Source organism: Nelusetta ayraudi, unplaced genomic scaffold (genome assembly GCF_046127955.1).
Source record: "Nelusetta ayraudi isolate G7.1 ecotype Tasmania unplaced genomic scaffold, CSIRO-AGI_Nayr_v1 ptg000009l, whole genome shotgun sequence".
Lineage (NCBI taxonomy): Eukaryota > Metazoa > Chordata > Actinopteri > Tetraodontiformes > Monacanthidae > Nelusetta > Nelusetta ayraudi.
In genome coordinates, this window is record NW_027466059.1 from 624840 (window position 1) to 644290 (window position 19451).

Consider the following 19451-nt stretch of genomic DNA (forward strand, 5'->3'; position numbering starts at 1 on the left):
TTGTCAACTTTACTGCATTAACTTTTATTCATAGGAATGCGAACAAAACATACAAACCAAACACCCAACCGACAATGATTTCCAAATGAAGTGCACAAAGTGTGGGAAAAAAATAACAGCAATAAAGAGTCCAACGTGTTCCAGTCTCAAAAGCACATTATTAGTGGATTTCTGAAGTGAACTCTTGCCACCGGCTCATGAGGCTGGCCACTGAGATGATGTCAGAACAAAAAGTCTTCCTCCGTCATGTCGATGGCCCAGGCAAACTTCTCCCTTTGGGTCTTATTGTAGATTTTGTCTACTGGTACCTCCATGTTCTGACACCTGGATATACGCAGTTTAGGATACAGTGACAAGTAAACCAACTGGTCTAATACTGACATCACAGACACGTTCTCTTATTCCAGTTTGTTCAATATATCACAGTGCTGTGTCTGATGTTGTCTCAACAGATCTGAGTCAAAAACCTTAATACTATTATGACGCCTGACTTATAAAGCAGCTAGTTCTCCACAAACCTTTTCTGCTTAACAGCACCTCGGAAACTCAAAGGATGACAAAAACAGATCAACGGTAGAAGCGACCACACAAGTGTCAGCTCTGACAAATTCATACTATTCCCAACCTATTCGAGGAGTTCACTGATGTCTCACACTTTACAGGCTGCATTCACACTGAATCTGAGTTCAAGCCCGACAGTCTCGTACAGCAGCAGCCTTCCGACGTGATTCACATCACAGGACCAACTGTGTGACATCCAGCCACGTTGTAAACTGCGGTTGTGTCGGTGTCAGATTGCAAGGTGACATGACAAGTTGCTGCAGCGTGAGACCAACTGTAGCCATTTAGAGTCGTGTTCAGCTGGCAGAAAGTGTTCCCCAACTGTCACCGCTGCTGGGCCACAAGAGGTTTCACTGAAAATGTCGGCATTTTCCTCTGTAGGGCAGATTTAGTGCAAGTCCAGCCTTGCATTGCTTTCATTTTTAAGAATAATAGATTAATTAGTGGCCGCTATTTTCAACTGAACAAACTTAACAATGTGCATGTAATCTACTGTGGTTAAAAGCAATCAAGAATGTTGATTATTTTTAAATTCCAAAATAAATTGGCATCTGTCCCTAAATCTATGTATTGCACAATCCAATATTGTGTACACATTTTTATGTTTGCACTTGGAACAGAAAGCATATAAAGATGCTTTAAAAAATGAGAATATTGCAAGTTTTTTGAGCCACTTCTGTGGTTCATAAGGTGTCTTCTTGACGAGCGTCGCATCACTTGGCTGCATGAATCAAATTTCTACACACTTTCAGGCTATAATCAATTTTCCATCATATTTTAATATTTACAGATACTGGACATTCGATATCTATATTTGAGACATGATTATTAACAAAAGCCCTAAAATATTTCTTGTTTTGTGTATTAAATCTAAAACCAGCAGCAGCAGCAGCAGCAGCAGTAGCAGCAGCAGCCGCAGCAGCCAGGTTGTTTTCAGGTGTTTGTGTTTTCTCACCAAGCCACACTAATACGTGGGTCCAGGTAGTTCAGCTTGGAGGTTCCCAGTGCGATCTGTTTATTTTCCTCCCTGTCAGTCGCCTGGACCTCCAGCTTCAGCAGCTGCTCCTCACAACGTTGTACTGCCGCTTTCTTCCGCTCCACCAGCCTGGCGGAAAACACACAGAAAACCGTGAGACTCCTCTGGGAGAAGGAAGACTCCCGAAGACTCGTGTCCTTTAATATGTAATGGCTACACTTTATGGGCAAGATTTGTCAACGTATTCATGTCAAGAATGACGATGTCCCTGTAGATTAAAAACAATGACAATACTGAATTTTTACAATTAAATTGAGGGGCAGGAGGGAGAGAGCTGAGAACTACTAATATCCAATAGACAAACCTTTTTAATCATGTATTTAAAGATCTGGTCAGGTCAGCTACAGACCTGCCTGAGGGCATTTTGGCAGCACATTGTGATTTGGTCTGGACAGACGACAGGGCCGGACATTTATTTTGAAGTCAATTTGAATTTCACTGCTCACTGGCATCGTTATTCAAACACATACGTCTGCAGTTTGGCATCTGCGCTGCCTTTCTCCTTAACCTCCTTCTTAGCCTGTTTCAGCTCCGTCTTAGCCAGCGACAGCTGTTCCTTCCGAGCGACAATCTGGGTAGAAAACAAAACAAGATGTTTAAAGAACTTGTAATCATCATCAGTATCATCAATTGTTACAAGATTTTTTGCATGACTTCCTCCGACCTTGGCTTGTAGGTTCGCCATGGACTGATCGAAGGTCTTTGGCGGCGCCCGCTGGTGGTTACACAGAATAGCAACTGCTCTATTGGCCCTGTTGTAGGAGAGCAGCTTCTCGGGCACCATGTCCGGCTCTTTGGAGGGCGACAGATAAATTAATTATGTTGCATTTTAACGGGCAAATCTCAGAGAGAAAACACATCCACAGGATAATGAACCCAGCTGAAAAGGCAAAAGTCACGCGGGTGTCTATCAGATTGCTATAGATCAAAAGATACGAGTACCAAGCTCTGGTACTGAACAGGCTATTGGGGCCTTGAGGCATCCTGCAGTCTTGCCTTTATGTTTTTGTTATTGGGCATCTTTTAAAATTGTTTCTTAACCAAGGTCCCTGACTTCTGTTGTTGTTTCACATTTGTATTATTACAACAATTCACTGGAGAAACCCTGATTGATTTTATTTTAAACTCCTTTAAAATGCTCTCTACACAACACTGTCATAAAGTAATCTGTATTCCTGGTGGGGTTTTTTTTTCAAATCAAATGTGCATTTGCCCTGTCCTAAAGATCAGTGCAATGGGATGTTTTAAAACAAGCAACTGCAAAAAAAAAATCAGACTGGCTGTGATTGCAGCAGCAAATGTACGATGACGGCAGACTGACAAAAGGCCGCCGTGACAGCTACCAATTCTCGTCAAACAGATGTGTTGTGTGTAAGCTATTGGAGATATTGACGTCCAAGTGGCTGCTTCACGAGAACGTGATGTGTGCGTCATCTTACTGTTGGTGAGTATTTTGAGCTGCTGCTGCAAAGTGATGGAGGCGTTGTACGTCCTGAAGACCTTGGCAGTCAAACCCGGCATGAGAGAACTCAGGTGCTTGTTCAGCACGCTCGTCTGCAATGAGAGATGGTAAACAGAGCGGCGCAGGGGGACGGCGCAGCAATTACCAACTGAAACGCTTGTGCACACCTTGTCCACTGGGTGGCACTGCAGCGCCGCCGCCACGCAGTGTCTGGAGCGTTCGGAGAACCCCGTGACAAAAAAATTAAAGCCAGTTCATTATCGTCGCCATCCATTAAAGCAAGAACATTAAAAAGAAAAAGAAAAAGACTGCGGTACCATTTCCCCTCTGACATTTCTACAGGTACTATAACAAGTTTGAGCTGTCACAGCCCGCGCTTGGATGTCCATTAGCTTGTGTCAAATGGCCGCATCTTTACCAAGAACGGCCGGGAGATGAAGCGGAGCGGAAGAGGAACCGGGCTGATGTGAAAGCAAAACAAACGGCCGCACTCGCTGCAAAACACACACCGGTATGGGACGTGCGAACGGGGGACAACCGAGGCTGGACGACACGTGGATTTCTGAACACAGACCAAAACTTGGAGATGTCTGGGCGCCCGCGCCAGCGCCGGTCCCCCCGTCACGCAGAGAGGGAATTATTCTGGTGAATCTAATGAAGATTGCAATAATAATGTGGTGGGGATTAATCAGAGCAGGGTCAAGACCCCGTGTCTTGCTGCAGGAGCCTATTAGAAACATCTACACACACACACACACACACACACACACACACACACACACACACACACACACACACACACACACACACACACACACACACACACACACACAGTGCGATCCGGTAGGTATATACATACCATTGTGTGCACAGAGAGGCGTCGTCGTGCCGCTGGTCTTACTAATGAGAAACCTTGCGCTAACCCTGTGATGCTAATGAAGGTGTCTGGAAACCTGGGGAGCAAAGATCTCACAGCGCCGACATCCCGCGTGTGACAGCCGTGTCTGTGTGTGTGTGTGTGGGGCGTTGTTTGAACTTGTCATTTTACATATATAATGCACGGCCGTCCTGGTAAGACGCTGCTAGCAGACGTGGGTAAAAATGGCAGCCAGAGCCGGGAACAGTATTTTAAACAGTCGAGGAAAGAACCAGATTCAGGAGTAACTGACATAATCTCGTACACATGAAACTCCCCCACTTCACTGGTGCCCAAACAACCGCAGTGGGCATAAAATAAAGAAAGGCACTGCATAAGGCGTCTCGGGAGGGTAAAGGTGGGAGAAGTTTAATATATCTGAGGGAGATGAGGCCATGGTAATCAAACGGAGGTTAAGGCTACTGGCAGAAAGCGCGCCAGCGGCAGCTCTAATGACGTGGGATCTGGAGGGAAGACTTTGTAGACGGACCTGACAAACGCCTACATTTTCAGCTCAGCATCAGCCACTCAGACCTCAACTTGACGTTTGCGCGCGTGTGTGTGTGTGTGGGCACATGCTCACAAAAAAACAGCAATCAAGCTGAGCTGAGCAGTCTTAATTCTAACACTCAGGAACAACCTCCTCTTTTTCCCTTTCTCTCTTTTTCCTATAAAAATGCTGATTGTTTGTTCAACACTTAAAAAATTAGGACGTAGCCCTTTGCATCCCATTAACTCCAGATGGCACGAGGAATGTCTGAAACAGTAACGCCTCGACCCATGCATTTGATGTCGTATGACATACGTCAACAACAGGGCAGCACAACAAAAGGGGAAAAAAAACAAACAAACAACAACACAAAGTTCTATCATCGCACATCTGAGAACCAAGATATCCGACCATCCATCATCTTCATCCTGACACTCGAGACACAACAGCCTGTCCTGGCGTTCACAGAGCGAATCGAGGAGTTCACCCTGCACGAGGTGCCAGTTCATCGCAGTGCTGCCACAGAGGCAAACACAACCACAGTGCCTGGAATTAGCAGTTGCCTCCCGCCAGAGGGACACAGACTCTCAGCCAGGCATTTATCTGTAGCCTCTTTCCCCCTGATCCTCTGCCATCTGCATTACTGAGCTCCTTTGCTTAGGTGACACAGACCACTGACACACGTACACAAGCGCGATGGCCACTGTGCACGACTGTTTCTGTGTTTGTGAGCATCTGCTACCTTGCACTAACCTCAGCGGACTGAATCTGCATTGAATTACAACAACGAGCCTTACAAATTGCCTCCACTTGACAGAAAATTACATCAGACGTTCCATTATTTAGTCAATGTTCGCCTCGCCGAGCCTCATCATCAACACGTTTAATATGTTCAATGCTACATACAAAAATAACGAGTATTTCATGCATGACGTTGACCTGCGATTGCCTCTTTCCACACGATAAATCCTGTGCACCACAATAATGGGCACTGACGCACATTAGCAGGGACATCTTTCAATAGAAATGTTACATTTTGGGTGCGGCTGACGCTCGGCAAGCACAAATACACAAAAATGTGACAGAGCAAGGTCCATGTAAAATAATGCAAGCTAATAAAATTGTTACTGTAAATGCACAATTTTTGCGTTTGGAACAAATCCTGTTGGACGTCAAACGCTGGACGCGATTGTTTTGAATGCGACCGCAGCTCCTGAAGTACGAAACCTGTTTATCGCTGATGTTTAGCTGCAGCGACGGGGGGTTTGGGGGGGAGCGGCCGGACAACCAGCACTGCGGAGGCTGTCGTGTGGGGTGAGAGTGAGCAGTAAGTGGCTTCACCACCCTCCCCACCCTACCACTAATTGCATCCATCTTCCTCCTCCTCCTGTTCCATTATTCTCTTCTGTTCCATTCCCATTTTCTCCTCTAACCTCCCCTCACCTGGACCGGCTGTCACTTTCCCGCTGCTTCCGTCCGCCCGCCTGCCTCGCTCCACCCGCGCGGCGGCCTGGCCTTTCTGGGTGTCAATCAGTCCTGCCCACAGCAGCCATTACCATTCCACCTCCAACACGCCCTGACATTTCCTGACACGCGGGAGGGCAAGACGGCACGGGCGCCGCTCTCCTCCTTCCAACCCTCTCGCTCCGCTCTCAGGCGCCTCGTCTTCCGTTTCCCCCGTCTGTCGGTCTCGCCGTGCCGAGGCGGCGCTCGACTCTCGGACCTCTCGCTCTCATCCGCATCTCTTTCATTGCGCCGCTCTCCTTCGCTGTGACCATCAAACTCGCGCTGCAGTTGCCGTTTCAGCCGGACATATTGACTCTTATTCTTCATATATTATTCAAACCAAATCACCCCCAAAAAATAAATAAAATCAAATAATAAAAATTGCTCCGTAAAGACTGAGCGTAGCTACTGTGTGCGCTGAATGTGTGTGGCCTTTGCAGAACCGGGGGCGCCGAGACCGAGAAGAAGCCGCAATTTTTATGTGTGGAAATTCATCTGCCCGGCGTGTTCAACTTTCAATTCCAACTTGCAGTTTCATTTTTATCAGGCAGAGTCCATCCGCGCTCCCTTTTGAAAGTGCCTTTTTTGGCGTTCCGTCTCCCCGCTCGCCGTATCCCTTTCCTCACCTCCCATTTCCTCACTTTAGTCCTTTCATCTCGCCACACCGAGGGCTCATCCTCATTCAATCTCATCTCTTATGCCGCACAATTTAGTCCCCGCTTTTCCTTTTACTGCCGCGTTCCGTCTCCATAAAACCAGGGGGGAAATGTAATTCTGCTTTGCCTTTATAATCTCCTTGTGCTCTTATCTTCAAATATAATACACATCTGGAGGGATGGTTGGGATTCCCACAAACAATTTGCATGACTATGGAGATATTCAGGTACCCTGTCACACAATGTCGGCAATTGTTTTTTCCAACTGGAATTATCTTCTTTTTTTTTTTGGCGCATACTTCTATTAGAATTCTCCAATAATCATTTTAAAAAATTATCAGCGCACACAGAGTAGCGTCAATCATTTGGAATCAATGAAAGTCCTTAAAGAGTTGAGTGAGTTACTTACATTGAGGCGGTCAAAGAGTTCATCACCAGGCTGCTTGTTCTCCATGAACAATTTTAGATTCTTAAAAACCTGAAAAGATACGCAAGAAGAAAAAAAAATGAACAGAAGGCACAAACCATCAATAATTAACATTTACAACTCTAACATCAACATTTGTTCACCTCAAGGTCATGAGCTTTATTAATGCAAAACTGAAAAAAGTTTTGAAAATAGTTATGATTTGTACCATTTTTACATCAGAGCCCGAGTAGCACCGTAGCATTCTGTCCCACGCGTGCAAACTCACCATTTCCCACCGAATACTTTGCATTTATTCATGTTTTGCTGAAACAAAGCTAACCGCGATATGCAAAATAGTGAGTACTGAGTTTGCTGATTTTCAATTTCAAGTTAACACACACACACACACACACACACACACGTATAAAAGTTCAGAGAAACCAGCAAACGACAGTCGGCAAACGGAAACTTTGCTGACTTTCACTGACTTGACCGAGTGTAAGACTGCAATTACTCAAGAAAGCTAAACTTTTCCAGAACATCCCCACAGGTGTCCCACATTTCAGGGTCACTCTATTAAGCGAGCCAGCGATGTAACTGGTGTTCACACTGAGTAATAGTTTGGTACTTATTTCAAACAGTGAACACTGCTGCGCTGGTCACTGGTGACATGACTATTTATACATGAATGAAGGCACAGAGGAGGTCAATTGGTCACTCGTTACCATTACAGCTCATTCCATAGCTAATGGGCATTCATCACATGACTCCATTTTTATTTAATGGCATAGCGACTGTGGACATGCATAGCATGACTTCACTTGCTCGCTCCATGGGCTTCTATGAATTCACCACTTTCACTCTTAACGCAATAATTGGCATGTGTCAGAAGGGGACGTTATAATGTGCTCATTGCCACCAAGTGGTCAGGGGGGTAATTGCAATCTGTCAAAATGACCGATGGTGTTCATAACTTTCCATTATCTTTAAAAAAAAAACAAGAAAAAACCATGGAAAATATTTGGTCAGGCTTGGCGACCTCTGATAGATACATATATACAAATTAAAATTGTAGAAATGATTCATATTTGGCCTGACAATTTTTTTCCCCTGTCACTCAATATAATATTTAAGGGGATTTTACACACGCACACATACACTCATGCAAACACAACCGTGTGTGTGTATAATCCCCTGTGTGAGAATTATAATAGTAGTCTAAGCAAAAACAATAATAACTCAAGTTGCAAGAATTAAAACAGCATGTCTACACTCAAAGGCTCTGGCTGGAAATGTCTCCCTTCCATCCTCCGTGCTGCGTTTCATTCCCAGTGACATTTAGCGGCAATCTCAGTCATTTCCCTGGGAACTGACAATGCTAAAATATGCAGCGGACTAATTAATTCAAGCTAATGTGTTTCCTTTGAATGCTCTCATTTGAATAATTATATGTTCCCCCCCAAGAAACAAAACAGTTTTGCTGTCAGGTGCAAACGTTTCTCTTTCCGCTCCTGAAACAGACGACGGCAGAGACCGAGACTGGAGAAAGGGCGACGCTTTAACATATGCATGCATGCATGCGCAAACAAAAACACAGAAGAGCGCGCGAGCCGTGTGACAGATTGCAGGGATGCGATTTTAAAAAGAATTCCAGATGAGCGTCGTCTGTCGCGCGACTGATTCACTGACCTGCTGCCATTTTGACGCGACATCTGTAGGAATAAGTTGTGTGAAGACCAGAGGTTTCAAATATCTAGGCTATAAACTCCAAGGATTTATACTGGTCTATTGGTTTATACTGGTCTATTGTGGGATATGTAGCTCATGACCTTCAATTGATCCCTTGAGTTTAGTTCATCTTAGATGATGCTTTTGATTAATCCGAACTGTTCCACAAACCAAGAGCTTTTGACTTGGTCAATTTATTTTTGCTAAATTTTCTTCTCAACTCGCCATTTTGCCTCAGAAGGTTTAACGTGGGTCGGAAACTTTGCTGCACATGGCAGCAGACTGAGTAAAAGTGTGCGCCGTTCAATTAGGTTCGTCTCTGCTGTTCCTGAAAGAGTCACTGGACAGAGTTGCTAATTAGATCAGAGGGTTGGACAGTTAGCCGAGTCAGAAAAGAGCTGAAAAAAAGTTTTTGAAATTGAAACTGTGAAACCATTTCAAGTCACTTTTCACAACTCAATATCCTGTCTTGTCGCCAACCGGCCAGAGGACGAGTAAGCAACAGTGGAGACTATTCTAAGCAAGGGGTGCATCACATGTCATCCCTCCATGCAACTGACCTATTAAACCACTCTGGGTCAAGTTCAAACCAGCCGCACACTGCCAACTCCCTGTGCTGTCACCTCACCGATGCCACCTCCGTGCAAACTTGATGCAAAAGTCACCGGTGCTGAACACGGAACCAGGTGGTGCAGACAGGAAGCTGGTGGACGGTCGGCGGAGCTCCGGCAGAGAAATTAAACAAGCAGCGCGGCGGGAATCCAATCTACAAATGTCCCCCGAGGGCATTTCTCAGGTCCTGCTCTGCCACGGGCATGTTGATATGTTTGCACGAGCCTGTGTCGAACCCAAAGGGCAAAACCTAGATTATTAGGATGGCATACGTCGCCAAGCAATTTCCCACCATGGTATTGGCCTGGAGAATCTGTCGAAGTTGCTCTGAATTTAATTCATTCCGTGCTCGTGTTTTCTTCCCAGTCGACACATCAAGTGTTTTTTTTTTTTTTTGGGGGGGGTCGGTTTTGTCCCATTACCTTCTTGATGACGGGCACCTTGTTGTAGTAGCGGATGGAGTCTTTGCCCAGGAAGTCGAACTCCACCACGAACTCGCTGCCGTCCAGCTCCTCGTGCAGGGTGATGTGCTCGACGCGCAGTGAGCAGCAGCCCACCGTGTCGGCCGTCTCGCCCTCCTCCTTCTCGTTGCCGGCCCTCAGCGCCAGCTTGGTGTGGTTTCCACAACAGAGCAAGGAAAAAAATGTCAAATCGAGAAAACAACGAGGCATAATTTGAAATGAAAACTCTTACGCCTGAATCTTTGATCATCAGCAATTCATTTCAATCATTCATTTTTATCACAAGACACACCTTGTCGATGAAGTAGAGGGCCACGGCTCTTTGGCGAGTGTTCATCTGCTTCGACTTGAGGTCGCAGTTGTACTGGTGGCGGATGTCGTCCACCAACGACTTGAGCTTGCGGGCGACCTCGTACTTCTCCCAGTCCTTCTCGCCCTGCGGTCGTTGGGCGAAGCAGAGAGAGACAGCGAGCGCGGCGAGAAGGAAGACGAGAGAGGAAGAGGAACACGAGCAAAGACGGGACAGAGGGGAAGAAATTTAAAATCAAATTTTTCGATATTGTGAAAAACACTAAGATTGAACAATAAAAAAGCATCACGTTTGCCTGACATTTTCTGCCTACCTGCAACGGCACCCAGGCGCAACTTAAAAACTAGGCTTTACACCGATCATATCGGCGATATCGGATTGGCCGATATTTGGCATTTTTCGAAATGTTCGTGATCGGGCGTCATGTCATAAATCACCGATCCGATCAATGACGTCACGGTCGTGTTGAAACTCTTTTTAATCCGTCTCATTTACTCCAGAGTAGTTCCACAGCATCGAGATGTTTATTTGTTTGTATCCGAGATCCTGTTTTGAGTACTGTCGCTATGTGACGGACAAGTTTCTTTGAATCTTCACGACAGCTACAGTACCTCGCAGGGGGAACGTCGGCAAAAAAAATTTCAACACAACAAATTTAATCAGGCACTTGGAAAAGATACACACGGAGGAGCATGTCGAGTTCAAGGAACGCAGCACAGAGAAAGAAAAAGAAAAGCAAACTCCGAAACGGATGCTAAAGCAAACAACTTTAGACAGTGCTCGTCCGTATAGTCGGGAAATTGAGAAGGCAACGGGTGTCCATAAACAAGTAATTTGAATGTTGCTCCTCACGTGATCGGAGATCGGTTATCGGTTTATTTAAACTCACTGATCGGTGATCGACACAAACATCGTGATCGTGTAAAGCCTATTAAAAACCCCAATGGGTGAATATGTAAACCCACACACACACCAGTGGAATAACTTAACCTTTCTGCATGAAAGATGAAAAAGTGACGATGGCGAGAGAGCACATGGAGGAGGGCAACAGAAAGAGAGGAGATCAGAGAAGGCCAAAGACTGATGAGATGTATTCGGCACGTCGGCTCGCGGGGGGGGGGGGGCATTTGTTTGCGAGAAAATAAAAGTGTTGTGAAGATGCATTTCTTGGCCAGCAACAATTAGGTTTCGTGCAAAGACAAAGAGCTTTGACCTGAGGAGTTGTGCAAAGTGTTAAAAAACAGGGGAGTCAGGCACAGCTCTTCGAGTTCCAGTTCTGGGATTCTTTGACACCAGCTTTTGTGCTTGTGAATCAATTGTTGATTTTTTTTTGTGGGTTGTGTATCCCGGTGCAATTTAATTTAGTAAGGGAGTCAAAAAAACTGATATGCACATTTTGGCTGTTAAAATTGCAAATGCAATTCTTCTCCTGACAATGACTGATATCACTCCAGACTCTTTAGAAAACCCTGGCCGTTTCAGTAACACTCTTCTGTGAGTCGAGACTTTGTACTCCTTCCAATCATCCCAGAAGACGGATTTCTTTAGTCCTGCGACATGACACCAGTCTCGTAAAAAATAGAAAAAAAACAACTATTAGCCGATGGATGTTGACAAGCTAAAATGTTGTTAGTTTGTGGGCTACGTAAAAAAGGAGGAGGCGTGAGCGACATGACAGGAGCTATAGATAATAACACACTGCTTGCAGATGGCCGGCATGTCTTCTCAACAGCACCTTGACAGCATCATTTTATTTTTTTTATTTTTTTTACAGTCTGCACCACTTTAAGACCGGGGAAGTGGAAGTGGTTTGAACAGAAGCCGCCATAGCAACGACTACCGAAAGGTGATTCATGCTGCGAAAACTGAACTGTTAACTCAAATACGATCAAAGCAACGTCACATTTTTAAAGTCATAAACGTTGCCTGTCTGTCCATGATCTACAGTAATGAACCGCTATAATCTGATCTCACTGCAACTGGTGAATGAATAACTACATGTGCCTGCGAACGTTTTTTTACCTTGAGCTTTGAGTTGGCGTTGAGCATGACGTACTTAATGGCGCTCTGAATGTTCTCGGTCCAGCTGGCCAGCCACGTCACGGTGTTGTCATGACGAACCTCCTTCCAGCGGTGACCAGCAGGGGGCACAGGGACCTTGGACTCTCTGTCAGAATGGAGAACAACACTTACAGGGAGCTTGAGGAGACCAGACAGAGCACAGTACGAAGCATCCGCCGGTGAATGTGTGATGCTGGAGAGACAACAAGTGGCGCAATAACTGCTGAGGTTGCCTCAGGAAACATATTCATCTCCTCCAATCCAAACACTGCACCTTTCATCCCGATGCTTGAGCATCAGTGACGCCTGGATGCATGACTGTGTTACCATTATTCATAATGTACGGCATTTGTTTTTTTATTCCCTTTGATGACCCATCAATGCATCATCACACGTGGCAGTGGAGTTTGGTGCCTCCTCCCTGCCCCCCCCCCGCTTCGCTTACTTGCCGCAGTTGATGATGACGTCCTCTGGCTGGATCCTCTTCTTCAGCATGCCCTGTTTGGGATGCTCCCCTCTGCCTCTGAACAGGCCCGGAGGCTCAATCTTAAAGTTGCCAATGCGCTCTTTATGGTGGTCCAGCAGGCAAAAGCCGTACTCGTCCCGGATCTTCTCGTTGGCCTCTTTCAAAACCTCCAGAGCAAATGACCAGAGCGCAATCATACACAGTGACTTTCCCCAGAAACATAATGACACATCATGCATTTCATGAGAAAATGAATGGAAATATACCAGCTTCTCTTCTTTACTCATGTTTCTCCTGGCTTCCACCTTGGCTACGTGCATCGCGTGGATCTCTCCAAAGTCACACTTCTCCAAATTTTTAATCAAGGATCTCTCTTCATGGGTCATTTCCTCCACGGAGACAGAGTTACAATAACATAAAAAAAAGAGATCTCTTAACGTCAGAACCAAGCTCGTTGCAAAAAAATTCACATTCTTCGCTTTTTTTAATCACATTCCAGAGTGCGCAGTGTGCCTGAGGAGAGGCCCGGCGCTGAGCTTAAGCTGAGCGGCCATGACAAGGTGCTAAGCTGAAACGCGCAACGGCTGAGTGTCAACTACACGTGTCAGCCGGGGCACGTTATTGCGCAGGGGTGTCACGCCATCAGAGAGGTCAGCGGCGGGCCAGCGCGCTCCGGAGTGTTTCAGAGAGAACTTTCTGAGTTGGTCTCAGGGGTTTCTGGCGCTAAAATGTCATGACAACAGCAGTGGATTTGAAGCAGCAGCCCGCCGTTGTCAGGCGAGACAAGAAGGGCTCTTGCAGGCCAACGTTTCAGACATCATTGGCTGTTGTTCGGCAAAACTGTCTGGAAAGGTCAGGCCAGCTGTGGGCGGCGGAGCATCGCGGTAAACTAAACACGGAATCCAATCCAGCAGCGCATCTTACAGCTTATGAGCTCTTCAACGATTAAAAAAAACGACAATGAAAAAATAATTTTGAAGGACTAAACCTTTCGGAAAAACCACAAGCCTGGAGCTCTGAGCGGCTCTTGACGTCCAAGTAGGACTGTGTGATTAATCAATTTTAAATCCAAATCCAATTTATTAGTCAAGACGATGTTAAGAAAAGGAACATTTTTAAAATCAATTTTCCTCTCGCACGCTTCCGGGCTGTCAAGATGATGGGAAAACCTTTTATTTTTTAAAGGGATGTTTTGGTGAAAGGTCGTCACTTTATCCACAGCGGGAGTCATTTGTGTTTGGTTCTCAATTTTTCACCTTATTCCCAAATAGGGGACGTTCATCCATGTTAATGAAGAACATTGTTCATTTTCAAGTGAAGTTTGGTGAAAATGAGATCCTCGCTTCATTCATCGTAAATGTTGTCACTTTACTAAACCCAAGGAGGATTTACAGTACCTTTCAGTTGCACTTCACTCCTAAAATAAAGATTAAATATTTGAAAAAAATGTTCTATTGTCTTTGGTAGTTTTACCAAAGAAAATCAAAATTGAAAATTGAGTTTTCAGAGAAGAGAAAAAAAAAAATATATATATGGATTTTACTTTTGTCCAGCTGTACGTCTAAGTCGATCAAATACATTTTTTTTAATCAGCTCTCGCACACACCAGCACCATTTTGACAGTACGTGCATGCAGTCGGGCTGCGTGTCTAAGCATGACTGACACTCAGCGGGGGGGGCGGGCTCTCGGGGCAGTGGAGCGAAGAGAGTTTTTTTCCCCGGCTGTAATAAAACAGTTTAATTGGATTTGTTCATATGCAAGGGAGTTACTTGTATGGATTAGCATATCAATGCCCCTCACACAAATCGTATTTTCAAGTGCACTGAACACTAAGCGGCGCAAAATTAATTCCGCATGATATGCCTCTGGGCTCAGACGCAAGAGAGGCAACTCTGCAGACACCAGCGATGCAGGTGACGCTTGCATGATTTTTTTTTTTTTTTTCTCAAATGGAAGAGAATTGGTGCATCTCTGGCTATACCTTTCTCCAGTCCTTAAAGAAGTTCTCACGGAACACCTTCTTTGTGGTATACTCGTGGTCCAACATCTGAGCAAAGAACACCGCCACCTCTTCAGCCACGAGACTCAGCTTCACCTTCTCTCCTGAACTCACACAAGAAGAGAAAATTAAAATAACTGATTCAATATTTTTAAACTCTCAGCTCCTGAAATTTGAGACACTTTGGACACGAAATAACTGTATGTAATGTTTTAATTTTCTGTAAATTCTGAATATTTAATTGTTCACCTTAAACTTTATTTTTAAAATTCAATTCAATTTAATGTCTACAACATATTCACAAGAGGTTGAGAGATGACTTTGGTGTTATTGTTTGGAGTCAGAACTATCAATCGACTTTTGGTCATTCACAACATCATAAAAAAAATGGTTGAGCGTAGGGATGCAAATTATCGATTCATTTATTAATCGTTAGTTGCGTTAGCAGCGGTTTTTCCTCAAAACCTACATGTTCACTAGGAAAAATGTGTAAGGAACACATTATTTAACCTTTAAATAATGTTGAGAGTCCAATGTGACTCATTTTTACATTAGAGAACAGTAAAAACACCCTCAACATTTATCCTTTGACTTTAAGTTGACTTCTAACGGGTTACATTTCAACTAAAAAAAAAAACAACTGTTGAAAACAAAAAAAACTGTTGTTTAAAAGTAACTTGTTCTAGATATATTATGACCATCAGAGTATCTACAGGTGAATTGCTCTTTGCTGCCACTACACTGTTGTAATGATATGAACTACCTGTGTAAAAAAAGTGTTCAGTTAATTGCGACTAATTTAATTTAATTGATTAAACTCTTAATCGACAATTAATCGATAATCGATTAATTGTTAACATCCCACGTTGAGCACCAAGAAAAAGCATTCAAAGTCAAATACGCTGAACCAACAAAAAAAAAAAAACTTCTCATAGGCCAATAAATGCAATCAAAACCTCTCAAGCCTGGGGGAGCGATCAATACCTTACGTAGAGATTTTTTTTCTAGTACAGAAATGATTTGACATTGCAGCAGATTCACATTCGGCCCACAACCAAGATTTAGCAACAATCAGGAACGCCAAGCCCAGGAATTAACAGATCAAACCAGCTCCCAGTTGGTTGCCAGACTACTGAAGGAGGCAAAAATAATTATAGTCATCAATCAACGTTTTACACCAGGCACCTTTGGCATCCTAAAGATCAAATCGTGCATGGTGATGGTTCTGAAGAGGACAAAAGTGAAGCGACAAAATAATATGTATTCATCATGTATCAATCAGTCATAACAATACAACAGTTATTGTATTTAATTGGTAAGTTTGGGCAGAAACAGTTTTTATGTGAGAATTCTGCAAAAAATCGGGCGCTTCATAAGTCTTTTGTGACCTCTTAACAAGTGATAATTGTGGGATGATTGTCAATTGTGAGGCATTTAGTCATACACAAGCAAATGTGTTCAACAAGCTTATGCACTGGGAATTTTGTCACCACTTGATCGATTCTTTCTCTTTCTTTCTTTCTTTCCATCTTTTTTTAAAACACAAATAAATGGTTCAGTTCCCTCTCCAACCACCTTGGGCGTCACTGCTCCACTCACCGCCGTAGTAAAAGTGGACGTCACCCGGCAGGGGCTGGTACTCCGGAGGGAAGTAGGGTCCCTTGTGTTCAAGGAACTTCCATTTCACGCCGTCCTCATACTTCTCCTCCTCCCACCTAACAAGGAGAGAGGGGGAAAATTGCTCCACTCTGCATCCTCCAATGTGGCCTGTGTTTGAATTTGTGTGTGGTGGTGGTGGTGGAGACGGGTGCAGGCCAATTCAAGATGAAAAAAGCAAAATTTTCCAACCATCTCCATCGACTCTTCTCCTCCTCCTCCTTCTTTTTGATCTTCAACTGTCGCGCCTCTTGGATCTCCTCCTTCGTCTTCTTTGGTTTTTTGGACACGGCCTGCTCTTCGTCGGCCTCTTCTTTCTTCACCGTCTGTGATGGGCAAAACGGATGCGAGTGTGGGCGTCACCGCCGTGAACTGCGATCCCATTGGTGTGTCGGCGGCGAGAGACCCGCAAAGATGTTTACCTTCTCCCTTGTTTTCTTTTTCTTCTTCTCTTGCGTGTCACTTTTTTCTTCCCGCTGACTTTCCTTACTCTTCCGTTTTTTTGTCGAGCTAAAAAGTCAAAGGAAAAAACAGAATCAATAATAAACAATGACACTCAATCTTAACCAGAGGTGCTGAGTGACTTTTGATCAAACTATAGGATTTCAGAATATTAAATGTAAACCCTTGTCTTAGATGCCAAGATAGCTGCCTTGTGAATGATGCTCCAATGGCTTTGTGCCCTCACACTGCTCATCCGGTGTCTTAAAGAAACAGCAGTTCAATTTGCTTCAACGTGGTGATATGACAACATGTTTTCAGCCAATCAATCTTATCCCAAATTATCGTATTTCATTGGTGCTGCATCATTGAAGTAACTCTACATGGGCAGCTCTCTGTCTCTCTCTGAAGTAGCCTACAGGAAGCATGCAATAATAATAGTTTATGTAGTGCTTGTCTAAACTCAATGGGACACTTTACAGCGGCAACTTACGAAGGTGCTGACGGCTCATCCTTAATTCTTTTCCTTTTCAGCTCCTTCTTTGCAGTGAAGTCGCTGTCCGTGGGCTCTTTCACTGGCTTGCTAAACAGAAGAGCGCAATCTAATGAACTTATTGCAATGGCAATATTAATGCTTTCTTGTCAGAAATCTGCCGTGGCGTGAGTTACAACACATTTCATCTATACGGTACCACTAAAGCAAAAGAAAAAAATAAGTGTTTACAACAGGATGACCAAACTGCATATTTCCAACCAACTTATCTCATTAGCTGCACACCTTTTTCTTCAAAATCAAAGCTGAACTGCAGAGTTTTGAATTAATCTCCACTTAACAGGCTAATCACAAGGCTTGACGGCGCTGTTTATTACTCCCCGTCACACTGCTGGCTGCAGAGCCAGGACAAAATTACCCTCCGTGTGGAACTGAGGAAAAACGGCGGAGGAAAATCTCACATATGCACTGACCACAAGAAATTAGATAATTATAGTAATTAAGCCATATCATTAAGACAGTTACGATAATGACATAATTGGAGCCATTAGAATTTCAAAAACTAATAAAAAAAAAAAATAATAATTGCATGATTACAAGCTCAGAATTCCCTGCTGTGGGAGGAGCAGATGGGTAGGGAAATGTTCAGATTTAGACGATCAAAAATTAGTCGGCAGGAAAAAAAAAGAAAACATAATTTGTTCTCCATAAAGGTGCCTACACACTGAACGCGTTTTTGACGCGGTCTGGCGCGGGGTATGGCGCAAGTAGGCGCAGACCTGGCGTCAACGCCCTGTGACGACACCTTGGCGCATCCAATAGGAGAGCAGCCGGTTCTGAAAAAAGTGGCCCGATGCAGAGCAGGGCGCCAGTTCGCGATAGAGCAGTAGTGAGGAAAAACGAAGGGAAAACTTGTCCCGACCCGAATATATATGAGAAAACAACAACTTTATGTTCATATATTGTCAAGCACAGTTCGATGTAGAGAGGTTTTAACACATATTTAACAACTGGTGCCGTGCTGTGCATCTGGCCACTTTTCCCCCCGGAGCCGGCTGCTCTCCTATTGGCCGCGCCTAGATGTCGTCACAGCGCGTTGACGCTCAATTTAAAAAAATTTAAATCGAGCGTCAGAGCGTCAAGGCGTCAAGGCGTCAAACGCCACCCTTGCGCGGCACTCTGCTCTCTGCGCTGCGTTGCGCTCTTGCGCCGACGTCGCACATACACAATGAATGGCTGCGCTGACGCCCCCATGCGCTTGACGCGTTCAGTGTGTAGGCACCGTGACACATTTTTTTCAGTGGGTGTTGAAATGCCAAGTGCAACATGTGGGATCTGTCAGAGCTTCCTAACGAGTTCCAGTTTTGCGTCGCCCGGCGATGCTGAATGAGCTAATGCATTTTTTGGCGTCCGACTAAATAGAATGAGACTTTGGCGCCCCCCGGTCTCTGACCTGTGTGATCCTGCACAGCTGAGTGCATGTAATCAGCACAGGAGACGGGGAAACTCGTGTTCAATTTTCACAACAAATCACAATGCGAATAAAAAAAGGCCAAATACTTTTGACATGGAAAGTCATTTTTAAAGCGCTGCAGTTCACCGGCTCACCAACCGAGTCAATTTACGCACGCTGATATTCAATATTTACATTGCAAAAGCAGAAAAATACACACTCCTAACTCACACCACGTTGATAGAAGTCGTGCTTCAGTGCTTGTCTGAACTCTAAAGGACACGACTACATCGACTTACGAAGGTGTTGATGGTTCATCCTTAATTCTTTTCCTTTTCAACCCTTTCTTCTTTTCGGCGAAATCGCCGTCTGCGGCCTCTTTCTCTGGCTTGCTGAACAGAACAGAAAAGGACAATCCGAGTCATAGATGTCTAAGTCGCAGAAGTCATGAGGAAACCACACTGCCTCAGTGTCAGCAGGCGTCATCAACTGTATTTGTGACTAATCAGTGTACAATTTATTTTTTGGGTATATTAAAACAGCATAAATCCTGATAAATGTTTCTTGACTAGATCTGGATGACTAGATCTTGGTTTCAAAGAGATGTTCTGCTATGATGGACAAACCCTTTGCTAAGTTTCTCTCCGTTCTTGTTTTTCAAGAGAATGTCTGATGCAGTCATGCTGTCAGGCTCCATATGGAGCGCATGTAGAAAAGTTTCCATGGTCTTCGGC

The 19451-nt window shown here is 44.5% G+C and overlaps 1 protein-coding gene across 3 annotated transcripts in view; it reads right to left on the reverse strand.

Moving 5' to 3' along the window:
* Positions 1-19451, reverse strand: part of LOC142883892 (DNA topoisomerase I, mitochondrial) — a 23865-nt gene continuing 4414 nt past the window's right edge. For 2 of the 3 annotated variants that reach the window (XM_076019203.1, XM_076019205.1), the window contains exons 5-21: positions 19017-19109; positions 17265-17354; positions 16753-16840; positions 16523-16656; positions 16274-16389; positions 14657-14778; positions 12941-13063; positions 12654-12841; positions 12170-12314; positions 10130-10273; positions 9799-9984; positions 7037-7105; positions 3037-3151; positions 2262-2389; positions 2068-2168; positions 1517-1666; positions 1-324 (exon numbers count right to left, since the gene is read on the reverse strand). In XM_076019203.1, coding sequence (XP_075875318.1) covers positions 222-324; positions 1517-1666; positions 2068-2168; positions 2262-2389; positions 3037-3151; positions 7037-7105; positions 9799-9984; positions 10130-10273; positions 12170-12314; positions 12654-12841; positions 12941-13063; positions 14657-14778; positions 16274-16389; positions 16523-16656; positions 16753-16840; positions 17265-17354; positions 19017-19109 — 2095 coding nt within the window. In that variant the 3' untranslated portion in view covers positions 1-221. The remainder of the gene's footprint in view (positions 325-1516; positions 1667-2067; positions 2169-2261; positions 2390-3036; positions 3152-7036; positions 7106-9798; positions 9985-10129; positions 10274-12169; positions 12315-12653; positions 12842-12940; positions 13064-14656; positions 14779-16273; positions 16390-16522; positions 16657-16752; positions 16841-17264; positions 17355-19016; positions 19110-19451) is intronic. The other variant, XM_076019204.1, reaches the window with a different exon arrangement.